This window comes from Chrysemys picta, chromosome 7, assembly GCF_011386835.1.
Source record: "Chrysemys picta bellii isolate R12L10 chromosome 7, ASM1138683v2, whole genome shotgun sequence".
In the NCBI taxonomy this organism is placed as follows: domain Eukaryota; kingdom Metazoa; phylum Chordata; order Testudines; family Emydidae; genus Chrysemys; species Chrysemys picta.
Genome location: NC_088797.1, coordinates 1626947 through 1639915, shown reverse-complemented (window position 1 = coordinate 1639915; position 12969 = coordinate 1626947). Strand labels below are relative to the sequence as shown.

The 12969-nt window shown below is 42.0% G+C and overlaps 1 protein-coding gene across 2 annotated transcripts in view; it reads right to left on the bottom strand.

The window, feature by feature from the left end:
• The window catches only part of PRKAR2A (protein kinase cAMP-dependent type II regulatory subunit alpha), a 120591-nt gene that overhangs the window by 9706 nt on the left and 97916 nt on the right, over positions 1–12969 (bottom strand). For both annotated transcript variants that reach the window (XM_005295958.5, XM_042844204.2), the window contains exons 6-7: positions 9293–9446; positions 595–696 (exon numbers count right to left, since the gene is read on the bottom strand). In XM_005295958.5, the coding sequence (XP_005296015.1) occupies positions 595–696; positions 9293–9446 (256 nt within the window). The remainder of the gene's footprint in view (positions 1–594; positions 697–9292; positions 9447–12969) is intronic.

The window sequence follows — 12969 nt, the reverse complement described above, 5'->3', positions numbered from 1 at the left end:
ACAGAGGGAGCAGGGGCTGTGAACGTTTCCTCCCATAGCTTTGCCAATACACCTCTGTCCTGATCTGTACCACCATGTTTTTTCCACCTCTTGAGCAAAGACTGCCAGTCACATCTAACCATAATACTTTGCTTTTCTCTAGCACCTTCCATCTAAGGATCTGAAAGTGCTTTACAAACATTAAGCCTTAGAGAGCACCCCTGATGGGGAAACTGAGGCAAAGAGACGTTAAGTCACTTTGTAAAGTAACAACACATTAGTACCATAATCTGGAAGAGAACCTGACCCCTTAACTCCCATTCCTTGCTTTAAACAATGTTGTTTCCCGAATGCATGGTGGATTTTGAAGAAGGGTACATATGGTATTTAAGATTAAATCAGCAACCTTTCATTCCTCTTGTGACTGAAGGAAGGATTTGAACAAAATTTTTGCATAACTGCTGTAAAAGAAATTAGGTTGTTCTACTAAGGTGTTGTTACTGTAACTTCTATTTCAAATTGTGCTCTAGCAAGGGTCCAGCAAGAATCCTATCTACTTGAAAAGCATCAATAACAGCAGACTCTCTAAAGCGAATTCTAATAAAACAGCTTTACCTCCAGTGATTTAAGAAGGGGCACAGACTCAATAAATAATTCAAATGTCTTCCTCTTCTTCGCATTGTTTTTCAATATAATTCTTCTGAATGTCACTCGATCCTGTAAGAGAAAGGATAGAAAAGTAGATTATTTCCTTTGGACAAAATGACAAGTGCTTAAGAGATATGCAGACTGATGCTCTCTCTCCACAAAGCAGGAATGCTGCTGTGACGGTACCTCCCATAAGGCTCTATGGAAATACGCTTAGAATGTGTTTTATGCTACATATGCCATGTCATATATCTCCATAAAGGTTATGATCTACTGAATGTATTAATCCTATTTGCATGCATGTGTCATTTTTGTATTTGACGTTATGAATGTTGGCTGTGTACTGGCCTCATTTCTAAATAACCTTAGTAGAGCATTCGGTCAGTTCCTGGAGAAAGGAATGTTGAAATTAAGTACCTGATCAAGAAACACTTAAAGGACAACGGATCTTGGAATGCTCCAATCCACATATGACGTCTACTTGAGGACGGTTCAAGGTAGCATGTAAACAATGGATGCTACCTGTAAAAACTGTGAGTCATGCATGGACATGTGACTTGCCCAGGTAACTCCTAAACTCCATCTTGGAGCTGGACTTTGCATAGGAGTGAGGAGGGGGGTCTCCACCCACAAGAGAAAGTCTATTTTAAACCCCTGGGAGACCCCTCCATTTTGTCTTCAGCTGGCTAAAGAAAGAGCATCTCCACCCCCCAGGATACTTGGAAGAAACTGGAACAAAGGACAGTGACTGCAAGAGGTGTGAGTTATTGCTGGACCCAGGCTAAAAGGAGATTAGTCTGTAAAAGGGAGCATTCTGGAACTGGTGAGGATCTTCTCTGTATTTAGTTTGATTAGACATAGATTTGCGCATTTTATTTTATTTTGCTTGGTGACTTTCTTTGTTCTGTCTGTTACTACTTGGAACCACTTAAATCCTACTGTCTGTATTTAATAAAATCACTTTTTCCTTATTAATTAACTCAGAGTATGTATTAATACCTGGGGGAGCAAACAGCCGTGCACATCTGTCAGTGTTCTAGAGGGCGAACAATTTATGAGTTTACCCTGAATAAGCTTTATACAGGGTAAAACGGATTTATTTGGGTTTTGACCCCACTGGGAGTTGGGCATCTGAGTGTTGAAGACAGGAACACTTCTGTGAGCTGCTTTCAGGTAAATCTGCAGCTTTGGGGCAAGTAATTCAGACCCTGGGGTCTTTGTTGGAGCAGACAGGTGTGTCTGGCTCAGCAAGACAAGGTGCTGGGGTCCTGAGCTGGCAGGGAAAGCAGGGGTAGAAGTAGTCTGGGCACATGAGGTGGCAGCTCCCAGGGGTTTCTGTGATCCAACCTGTCACAGCTGCAAATGCTAGTTTATAAACTGTTTAAAAAGTCTATTAAAATTGTACTGTATTAATCAAATAATGGGCATTGCTGATGGCTGCTGTAAAAAGGACCTACTGTAATAGAAATCAGAAGTTAGGAATTGTTGAAAACTGATAAGGGAAGCAAAGGGACACAAGGAGAAATCTATAGCCAACAGAGTTAAGGACAAGAAGGAGGAGACTTTTTAAAATATATTAGGAATAAATCCTGACTCTGATATTGGTCCATTGCTAGATGGAAATGGTAGAATTGTCAATAATGCAGAAAAGCATAAGTGTTCAATAAATATTTCTGTTCTGTATTTGGGGGAAAAATGCAGAGGATATAGTCTCATATGGTGACAGCACTCTCCACTCCAGTAGTATCTCTGGAGGATGTTAAACAGAAGCTACCAGAATTAGACTTTTTAAATCAGCACATCCAGATAACTTGCATCCAGGTGTTTTAAAAGAGCTGGCTGACGAGCTGGCTGGACAGTTAATGCTGATTTTCTGTAAGTCCTGGAGCACTGGGGAAGTTTCAGATGACTGGAAGAAAGCTAATGGTGTAACAATTTTTAAAAAGGGTAAATGGGATGACTTGGGTAATTATAGGCCTGTCAGCCTGACATCAATCCCAGGAAAGATAGTGGAGAAGCTGATATGAGACTCAGTTAATAAAGTATTAAAGGAGGGTAGTAATTAATGCAAAACAACATGGTTTATGGAAAATAGATCCTGTCAAACTAACCTGATTTTTTGACGAGATTACAAGTTTGGCAGATAAAGGTAATAATGCCAATGTAACATACTTAGACTTCTGTACAGCATTTGACTTGATACTGTGCAACATTTTGATTAAAAAACCAGAACGATATTAAAATTAACATGACACACGTTAAATGGATTAAAAACTGGATAACTGATAGGTCTCAAAATGTAACTGTAAACAGGAAATTGTCATTAAGCATGTGTTTCCAGTGGGGTCCGGAAGGGACCAGTTCTTGGCCCTATACTATTTAACATTTTTATCAATGACCTGGAATATAAAATCATAACTGGTTAATTTTGCAGATGACACAAAAATTGGGGGAGAGGTAAATAACAATGAGGACAAATCACCAATTCAGCACAATCTGGGTTACTTGGTAAACTGGGCACAAGCAAACAATGTGTGTTTTAATATGGCTAAACATATACATCTAGGAACAAAGAATGTAGGTCACGCTTACAGAAGGGGGACTCTATTCTGTGAGGCAGTGACTCTGAAAAAGGTTGGGGGGTCATGGTGGATTCTCATGGTGGAACATGAGCTCCCAAAGGGACACTGTGGCCAAAACAGCATAAGCAGTCCTGGGATGCATAAAGAAGGGAATGTCAAATAGGAGTTGAGAGGTTATTTTACCTCTCCTTTTTGGCATTAGTGTGACTGGTAATGGAATATCGTGTCCAGTTCTGGTGCCCACAATTCAAGAAGAAAGTTGATAAATTGGACAGGGTTCAGAGAAGAGCCACAAGAATGATTAAAGGATTAGAATACATACCTTATAGAGGTAGACTAAGAACTTGATCTATTTAATTTAACAAAGAGAAGGTTAAGGGGTGACTTGATCAATGTAGCCACTAGGTAGTAGCATTGACCAAATGAGATTAAGCTTGCCCAATATCTGCAGAGGTTGTTCACCTCATATTTTTGTATTAGAAATATTTAGCTTTCTTGAGAACTTCTTCTCAGCAGGCTAAGGGAAGAATAGTACAAAACATGTAGGGACAAAATCAGAAAAGCTAAGGCACAAAATGAGTTCCACCTAGCAAGGGCCATAAAAGACAATAAAAGAGATGTTTTTAAAATATATTAGGAAAATATGAAGGAATGATTATGTCTTCTACTTGGTAGGGAAGCAAAGCTAATAAATGATCACATCAAGAAAGATCAGGTGTTTAATACCTATTTTGCTTCACTCTTCACTTAAAAGGTTAATGGTGACCAGGTACTCAACACATTATATTAACAAGGGGAAAGGAACACAAACCAAGATAGGGACAGAACAGGTTAAAGACTATTTACATAAGTTAGATGTATATTTAAGATGGCAGGGCCTGATTAAATTCATCCTAGAGTATCTAAGGAACTACTGAAGCCATCTTGGAACCGTTAGGGAGTAGCTTTGAGAACTCATGGAGGGTGGGTGAGGTCCCAGAGGACTAGAGAAAGGAAAACACAGCACCTATCTTTAAGAAGGGGGACAAAGAGAACCCAAGGAGTATAGACCAGTCAGCCTAACTTTGATACCTGGAAAGATACTGGAACAAATAATTAAGCAGTCAATTTGTAAGCACCTAAAGCATAAAAGGGTTATAAGAAATAGCCAACATGAATTTGTCAAGAACAAATCATGCCAAACCAACCTAATTTCCTTCTTGGACAGGGTTACTGGCCTAGCGGGGGACACAGCAGCAATGATATACCTTGATTTTACTAAGTGTTTTGACACAGTCCTGCATGATATTCTCATAAGCAAACTAGGGAAATTTGGTCTAGATGAAATTACTATAAGGTGGGTGCATAACTGGTTGAAAACTCATACTCCTATAAGAGTAGTTATCAATGGCTTACTGTCAAAGTGAGAAGGCATACCTTGTGGAGCCCCACCGGGGTCTGATACGATTTTCATTAATGACTTGGATAATGGAGTGGAGAGTATGCTTATAACATTTGAAGATGACATCAAACTGGGAGGGTATGTAAGCACTTTGGAGAACAGGGTTAGAATTCAAAAAAATCTTGAAAATTAGAGAATTGGTCTGAAATCAACAAGATGAAATTCAGTAAAGACAAGTGCAAAGCACTACACTTCGGAAGAAAGAACTTCAAAATGGGGAATAATTGACTAGGTGATAGTACTGCTGAACAGGATCTGGGGGTTCTAGTGGATCACAAACTGAATGAGTCAACAGTGTGATGCAGTTGTGAAAAAGGCTGATCTCATTCTGGGGTATATTAACAGGAATGTCATATATAATTATAGGAGAGAGTTATCCCACTCTACTCGGCACTGGTGAGGCCTCAGCTGGAGGAGTAAATACTGTGTCCAGTTGTAGGGGCCATGCTGTAGGAAAGATGTGGATAAATTTGAGAGAGCGCAGAAAAGAGCAACAAAAATAATAAAAGGTTTAGAAAACCTGACCTATGGGGAATAGTTAAAAAACTGGATGTGTTTAGTCTGGAGAAAAGATGATGGAGGGGGAACCTGATAATCTTCAAATATGTTAAGAGCTGTTATAAAAAGGACAGTGTTCTTTTGGTCCTTCATGTCCACTGAAGGACAGACAAGAAATAATGGGGTTTGTGACCCTACACCCCATATTAGTCAGAGGGATATGCTTATGGTATGAATATGGCACAACTAAGATATGTTTTATGCAAAATGGGTCATGTGAGGTAGCTTTGCAAAGGTTATGATTTACTGAATGTGATTATCCAATTTGTATGCATGTATCATTTCTGCATCTGAAGTTAAAAATATTGACTATGTAATAATTACAACTGTGTTTTCACCTGGGGAAAGCCCACCAGACAGTATGCAAACAGCCTGGATGGGCCATTAGGAAGGACAATAGGACTTTGAAGATGCTAATCTCCCTCCTTCCTGAGAAGTTTCCTGGGATGCTGCTTTAACACTGCAGGGTCAGGTGGTCATGTCACCTGGTACTGGACATAATTTTGGACTTCTGGTATTTTTCTACTGGAAGGGGGTGGGGGTCAAACTAGGAAACAAAGGATTCCCGCCATATGTAAATCCTATTTAAGGCTGGGGAGGGAGTTCATCTTGGCTCTTCTCCACTGCCTCCCCGCCCAAGAAGGAAGACTGCTGAAAACACCTGAAGAAACAAAGGAACTAAGCTGGGAGCAAGGCCTGAGCCCAGGTGAGTGAAACAAATACCTGGAGATTCAAGCTGCAAGCAGTGCAGTTTACCTTCAAGAAACTCTGCAACCTGCATAAAACAACCCTTAGGGTAAGAATTTGCTAATATTAACCAGTTAATTTAGTATAATAAGCTTAGTTTGCGTGTTTTGTTTTAGTTGTTCAGTGATCTGCTTTGTTCTGTTTGCTATCCGTTATAATCACTTAAAATCTACCTTTTGTTAATAAACTTATTTTTTGTTTATTCTAAAACCCAGTTTGTGCAATTCATAATGGGGGGGGGGGGGGAGAGGGGAGCTGTGCACATCTTCCTCCACATTGAGGGAGGGAGCGAATTTCATGAGCTTACACTGTATAGATCTCTATACAGCACAAGACAATATAATTTTGGGTTTACACTCCAGAAGGTGTCTGCACCTCTGTGCTGGGCAGTTCCCCAAGCTGAGTCTTCCCACACAGAGCTGATTGCAGACTCTGTGCGATTCTACGGGTGTGTGTGTCTGTGTCTGTCTCTCTCAATGGGACCCCAATACATCAGGTGGCATCCCGGAAGGGGGTCCAACCCATCACAGGGTTCATTTACAGCAAGGGAGATTTAGGTTAGATATTGGGAAAATCCTTCTACCTATAAGGGTAGTTAAACCCAGAATATGTTGTGGAATCCCGTCATTGGAGATTTTTTGAACAGGTTGGACAAACACCTGTCATGGATGGTCTAGGTTTACTTGGTCCTGCCTCTGTGCAGGGGGCTGCGCTTGATGACTTCTCAAGGTAATGAGGGCCTGAGGGACTAGCTGAGCATTTTCGGGATGCTGGCAGAGCAAGAGGCAGATCTTAGAGAGGTTATGATGGGAACATTAGTAAGATCTGGGCACGCTTAGAGCAGGGGTTCTCAATCTTTTTCTTTCTGAGCCCCCTTACCCCCCCCCCGCCCCCGCAACATGCTATAAAGACGCCACGGCCCACCTGTGCCACAAGAACTGGCTTTCTGCATATAAAAGCCGGGGCCGGCGTTAGGGGGTAGCAAGCAGGGCCATTGCCTGGGGCCCCCATGAAGCTACATTGCTCAGCCTGCAGCTTCAGCCCCAGGTGGGGTTCAGGGCCCTGGGCTTCAGCCCCATGTGGTGGGGCCTCGGCTTTCTACCCTGGACCCCAGCGAGTCTAATGCTGCCCTGCTTGGTGGCCCCCCTGAAACCTGCTCTTGACCCCCCAGGGGGCCCCAGACTCCTGGTTGCGAACCACTGGCTTTGAGTACTGGTGTAGATAGATGGCTGAGTCATGGATGACACTCAATCTGTGGCCCTGAGTGACAGAAAGGATGGTGATGTTAGCAGTGATGGAAGACAAGTTCAGTCTTGACCAAAGGAAAGAGCGAATGGGAGCATTGGAGGAGAAGAGTGAGTGAGAAACACCTAATGAAAAGCAAGAGGAAAACAGGGTTTTGGGGGACAACGGGAAAATGAAGTCACAGCAAATCTTGCTGATCTTTTCTTTGTAATAGCTGGTTACATCCTGTGTGGAGAGGCAGAAGACACAGGAGCAAAGGATGATTTCAGGAAGGCATCAGAGGTTGGGAATGAGTGTGGGAATGTGGGTTTGAGAGTCAGTGAGGGTGGAGAAGGACTTCTGTTTGACCAGGAAGAAGGCAGAACTGAAAGAGGGGCATGTGCATGTGAACGAGTCTCTCTCCAGAAGTATTCAGTGGCACAGGAGCAAGATAAATCAGATGTTGGGAGTGAGTACTCTTCACTGTTTTGCAAGAGACCTAGATTTGATTACTGATCTTAGTCTCCGACTCTTGCTGAGATGGGCTTGCAGTGCTGTGGCATTAGCTAAAGCCTCCTAAGTGGAAGAGTGCGAGTCATTCCTGTGGTTTAGTAAGTAGCTGAGAGCAGAGAGCAGGCAAAGGGATCGTGGGAAAATAACCATATTATGGCTAGATAAATCAACTTCATTTCAGCTTAAAGGTAACTGGAATAAAAAGTCATTTTATTCACTTTTTCTAAGGAGCTCCATGTGCAGATGGTTCATTTTACATTATTTAGCCTGTTTTGTTACGGAAATTAACTAGATCCCAACACTACTCCCAGGTTAGCTTATCAGAATCTTTCCTTTCCTTTATGAACTGCAAACAAAAAGAGAAGTCAATCTTCTCAGTGTGCACTGAGATTGCACAAACATGCTGGTGCGTAATAGCTTATCAATCATATAATCAAGGTCATAATGCACAGTCAACCTTTACTGATAGTTGCTGAGGAGCCCTGTGTACTATACTACAACCTTCAAAAGGCTTCTGTGGTATTACAGTCATTTTATGACGTGAACCATAGCAGATGAGTAACACAGAGCACTATGAAGGCAGACCGTACACAAATACTGTAGAGGAAGGGACCATATAGGACAGGGGTTGGCAACCTTTCAGAAGTGGTGTGCCAAGTCTTCATTTATTCACTCTAATTTAAGGTTTCGCATGCCAGTAATACATGTTAACATTTTTAGAAGGTCTCTTTATATAAGTCTATAATATGTAACTAAACTATTGCTGTATGTAAAGTAAATAAGGTTTTTAAAATGTTTAAGAAGCTTAACTTAAAATTAAATTAAAATGCAGAGCCCCCCGGACTGGTGGCCAGGACCCGGGCAGTGTGCGTGCCACTGAAAATCAGCTCACGTGCCGCCTTTGGCACGCATGCCATAGGTTGCCTACCCGATATAGGAAGCTCTGATTTCTAAAAGTCACATTTAACAAGCTAACCCAGAAACAAAAGCAGCAGTATTGTCTATCAGCCCAAAAGGTGGGAACAACTCTCTAAGCTGTGCTCACCCTGGGACCTCTTCCACAGTAATGTGAAGCAGGGAACACGAACATCATGAAAGCTACAGTTTGTCCTTGGGAAGATGAACAAATCTTTTGGTGTCTCTTCCTACAACCTCACAGCGAGTGCTTCAGATTACTTGACAGGCTAACGAGAAAGAGAACTACAACTGTTGCCCTGAGAAAGAGGAAGATGCTAGGAAGTTAACATTCTTGCTTCCCCAGTCCTAGATGGGTGGGGCTGCTCTCCTAATATAAAATACATGCATTCCTTACCTTCTCTTTATCCCTCTGCAGTATGAAAAAACAGACTAACTAGCAAAAGCTTTACATTGTAGCCCCTCTGAAGTGATCAAATGACCCTCACTAATAGATCTGGAGTTATGATTTATTGACAGATTGTTTTAGGGAAGTGCACAATGAACTCTGGGTTGAAATAATAAATTATGATAAAATAGCAATTTGCATACAGACACGCAATGCGAAAAAGTAACGGCTGACGGACGTGGTGCATTAATTAGTGTTTAACACTTGATGCAGCTGAGAATAATTTTCCACACTTACCAGTCCCCAAAGGGCTCCTTCTGTTGTGGCAACAATGGTAGCAGCTCTAGGAGTGTTGTACATCAAGGCCAGTTCCCCAAAACTGCCGTGATTGTCATAACGGCCGACACAACGAGGCTGGCTGTCTCTCGTTACAAAAATGTCATACAATCCCCTGGAAAAAAAGGAAAAAATACTGTTCATTAGACCAAATTACAGCACTGCTAATAAAATAGTGCTTTCAACAGCTGGCTCAAATACAAATGATGCAAATGTTTTCCCAGTACAAAAATTAGTTTTCCTATCTCTGATTTGTGTACAAAGAGCACATGCTCTGCCCAGTTTGCCATTATCTGATTGTAAGCTATTTTTATGTAAGAGGCCTTCAAAGCACTGCTCCCTTCACAATGCATTTTAACTCCTTGAAGCTTCCCTTTGTCAGTCTTGATCAGGGCTCCCTGCTTTCTTCTGAAATTATTACTTGGGCTTCCTGACTTTGCTATGCCTAGCAGATGTCACTGGGTTTAGGAGCTTTATCAGTTAGAATAACTGCTGCTAGTTCTGATGTTTGAGGTGCCTGGCTCTTTAAAAGACATTTTGTCAAACTATATTTGGGAGTGGGGGAAAGAAGGGAGATGAACATTTGAGTATGAATGTGTCTCCTTCAGTTAAGCTAAGAAGATACACCAAGAGGGCTTTTGCTGTTTTGGACGGGGATTCCAAGTACTTGGGCAGTCCAAATGAGTTTCTCTGGTTATTCCATTTACAATAAGAGAATCACAGAAATGTAGAGCTGGAAAAGACCTTAAGAAGTTGTTATGGTTTTCAGAGGTGTAATCTAGACCAGTGAGGGATTTATCATCTCTTACCCTGTACCCTTGAGTGGCTCACAATGACTTGCTACTGTAGTTCCCAGCCTGGGTCACTCACAGCAACAAATATGCAGATCACACCCTGAATGCCTATGCACTATGCAACCAACCCTAGTTCAGCAACTTTGACCCCAGCAGCCTATCTACAGACCCCCAGCCCCACTCTGACTTCCACCAGCCTTGATTACAACTAGCAAGGTGACCCCAACACACTCCCCATCCTGAATTTTCCCCAAACCCTATGCTCTGCAATCATCAGCCTTCTCCTGGACAGTTCGGAGAAATAATAAGGTTTATCTGTTCCTTTAAAGAGACAAAAGCACATTACAGCTTATTAACTTAACTGGGGTATATAAACTCTTCCCTGCAAACTCAGCACTGAGTTGGTTTATAGTAAAAATAAAACAAATTTATGAACAATAGGACAAAGTTATGTGCTGCAAAGTAAAAGGAATAAAGTTGGCAACTGCTACAGGCAAATAAAAGTGAAAATGCATCTAAAAGTCTAAAACTTTATCTAGGAAGGTACAGGCTTTGTTCAAGATGGTTTCTCTTACCAGTCTCCCTAGCCATGGCTGACTTTCCCTCAGTCAGAACCTTCCACAGAAGTACAAGCTGCTGTCTTCCCTTGTTTTCATAAGTGAAAGATCTTTGCCTTTGCAGGTTTCTCACCTATAGTCAGTTTCCAGAAACTTCAACCCCTCCTGGGTTGAAGGATCCATCTTTCTCAGCTGCAAGAGCTCTAGCCCCTTGTGCCTGTCTAGTGATGGATAACTTAGGGATGTTTTCTGCCCTCCCTTTATAGTCTAATAAACCTTTGAAAAGCATCTCTCTCAAAGTTCATAGACCCTGCTGTTCCTCCCTTCCTGTGGGTTTCTCATTCCCCATCTGATTTCTATATAAATGGGGCTTCCATTGTTTTGGTCACACCTTGCTTAATTTCTTTGGAGACAGGGAGATAGCTATAATGTTCCCTCCTGTCTGGGAGAGACCTGTTTCTCCCTTTGTTTGGGTCACAGATTGTAAAGCATAATATTAAGGAGTATTCATAATTCTCTATGTAGTGTTAATAAATACAATTCACAACTATACTGATCACCAATGTGTCACGGGGGGGAGGGATAGCTCAGTGGCTTGAGCATTGACCTGCTAAACCCAGGGTTGTGAGTTCAGTCCTTGAGGGGGCCACTTAGGGATCTAGGGCAAAATCAGTACCTGGTGCTGCTAGTGAAGGCAGGGGGCTGGACTCGATGACCTTTCAAGGTCCCTTCCAGTTCTAGGAGATCTCCATTAATTAATTTATTTTTTTAGGCTTTCATAAAAGACCTTGCTCAACACACTTTTATCATACAGTAATATTGTATGCAATCAATAGATTCAATTTCTGATCATTTGAGGTTCAGCCTCCACCCCGTCTTTATAGACCAGCAAAAATCTGCAATGTATGCTTTGAAAAGTAAAACACAGCCAAGCTTCTCTCTCTTCCTGGGTATAGACGCCATGCTGTCTCCTCCCCCCGTTGTTAGCTTGCTAGTTTAGGTTACCTAATATGTAAATAGCCCCTCATTCTCCCCCTCTGATGACCAGACTGGTCAGAGAAGCAAACATTTCTTTGTCTAGGGCAGACTGTTTACCAATTTCCACTGACATTCCTGATTTAAAACACATTTTAGTCATAATTCTAGCATATATCCATAATGTTTAATACACACCACATACATATATCATGCAAGAATATTAATTGAGTTGGGGTACACTAATTGGTCAGCCCAGCTGAAACTCATTACAGGATACCCAGGAGCCCCCTACCTTCTGGCCCTGGGATGCTCTTAGGGTCACAACTCCCCCATTACAATGCCGCAGGAGGGTCAGCCACTGGCTGACCCAGAGGCAGAAGGTTAGAGTCGTCTTTCCTGGACAAGGCATCTGCCCGTATTTTCCTTCCCTGTGGAAGAAACCTGTTTTCTCACCTTTGTCCGTTTACAGTCTCCAGGACATAATATCAGAGTATCCATAATTTCACATACAGAGTTGTTACAAACATTTCAGTGACATTAATGACCAGTGTGTTTCATAGATTTCATAGATTCTAGGACTGGAAGGGACCTCGAGAGGTCGAGTCCAGTCCCATGCCCACATGGCAGGACCAAATACTGTCTAGACCATCCCTGATAGACATTTATCTAACCTACTCTTAAATATCTCCAGAGATGGAGATTCCACAACCTCCCTAGGCAATTTATTCCAGTGTTTAACCACCCTGACAGTTAGGAACTTTTTCCTAATGTCCAACCTAGACCTCCCTTGCTGCAGTTTAAACCCATTGCTTCTTGTTCTATCCTTAGAGGCTAAGGTGAACAAGTTTTCTCCCTCCTCCTTATGACACCCTTTTAAATACCTGAAAACTGCTATCATGTCCCCTCTCAGTCTTCTCTTCTCCAAACTAAACAAACCCAATTCTTTCAGCCTTCCTTCATAGGTCATGTTCTCAAAACCTTTAATCATTCTTGTTGCTCTTCTCTGGACCCTTTCCAATTTCTCCACATCTTTTTTAAAATGCGGTGCCCAGAACTGGACACAATACTCCAGCTGAGGCCTAACCAGAGCAGAGTAGAGCGGAAGAATGACTTCTTGTGTCTTGCTCACAACACACCTGTTAATACATCCCAGAATCATGTTTACTTTTTTTGCAACAGCGTCACACTGTTGACTCATATTTAGCTTGTGGTCCACTATAACCCCTAGATCCCTTTCTGCCGTACTCCTTCCTAGACAGTCTCTTCCCATTCTGTATGTGTGAAACTGACTTTTTCTTCCTAAGTGAGC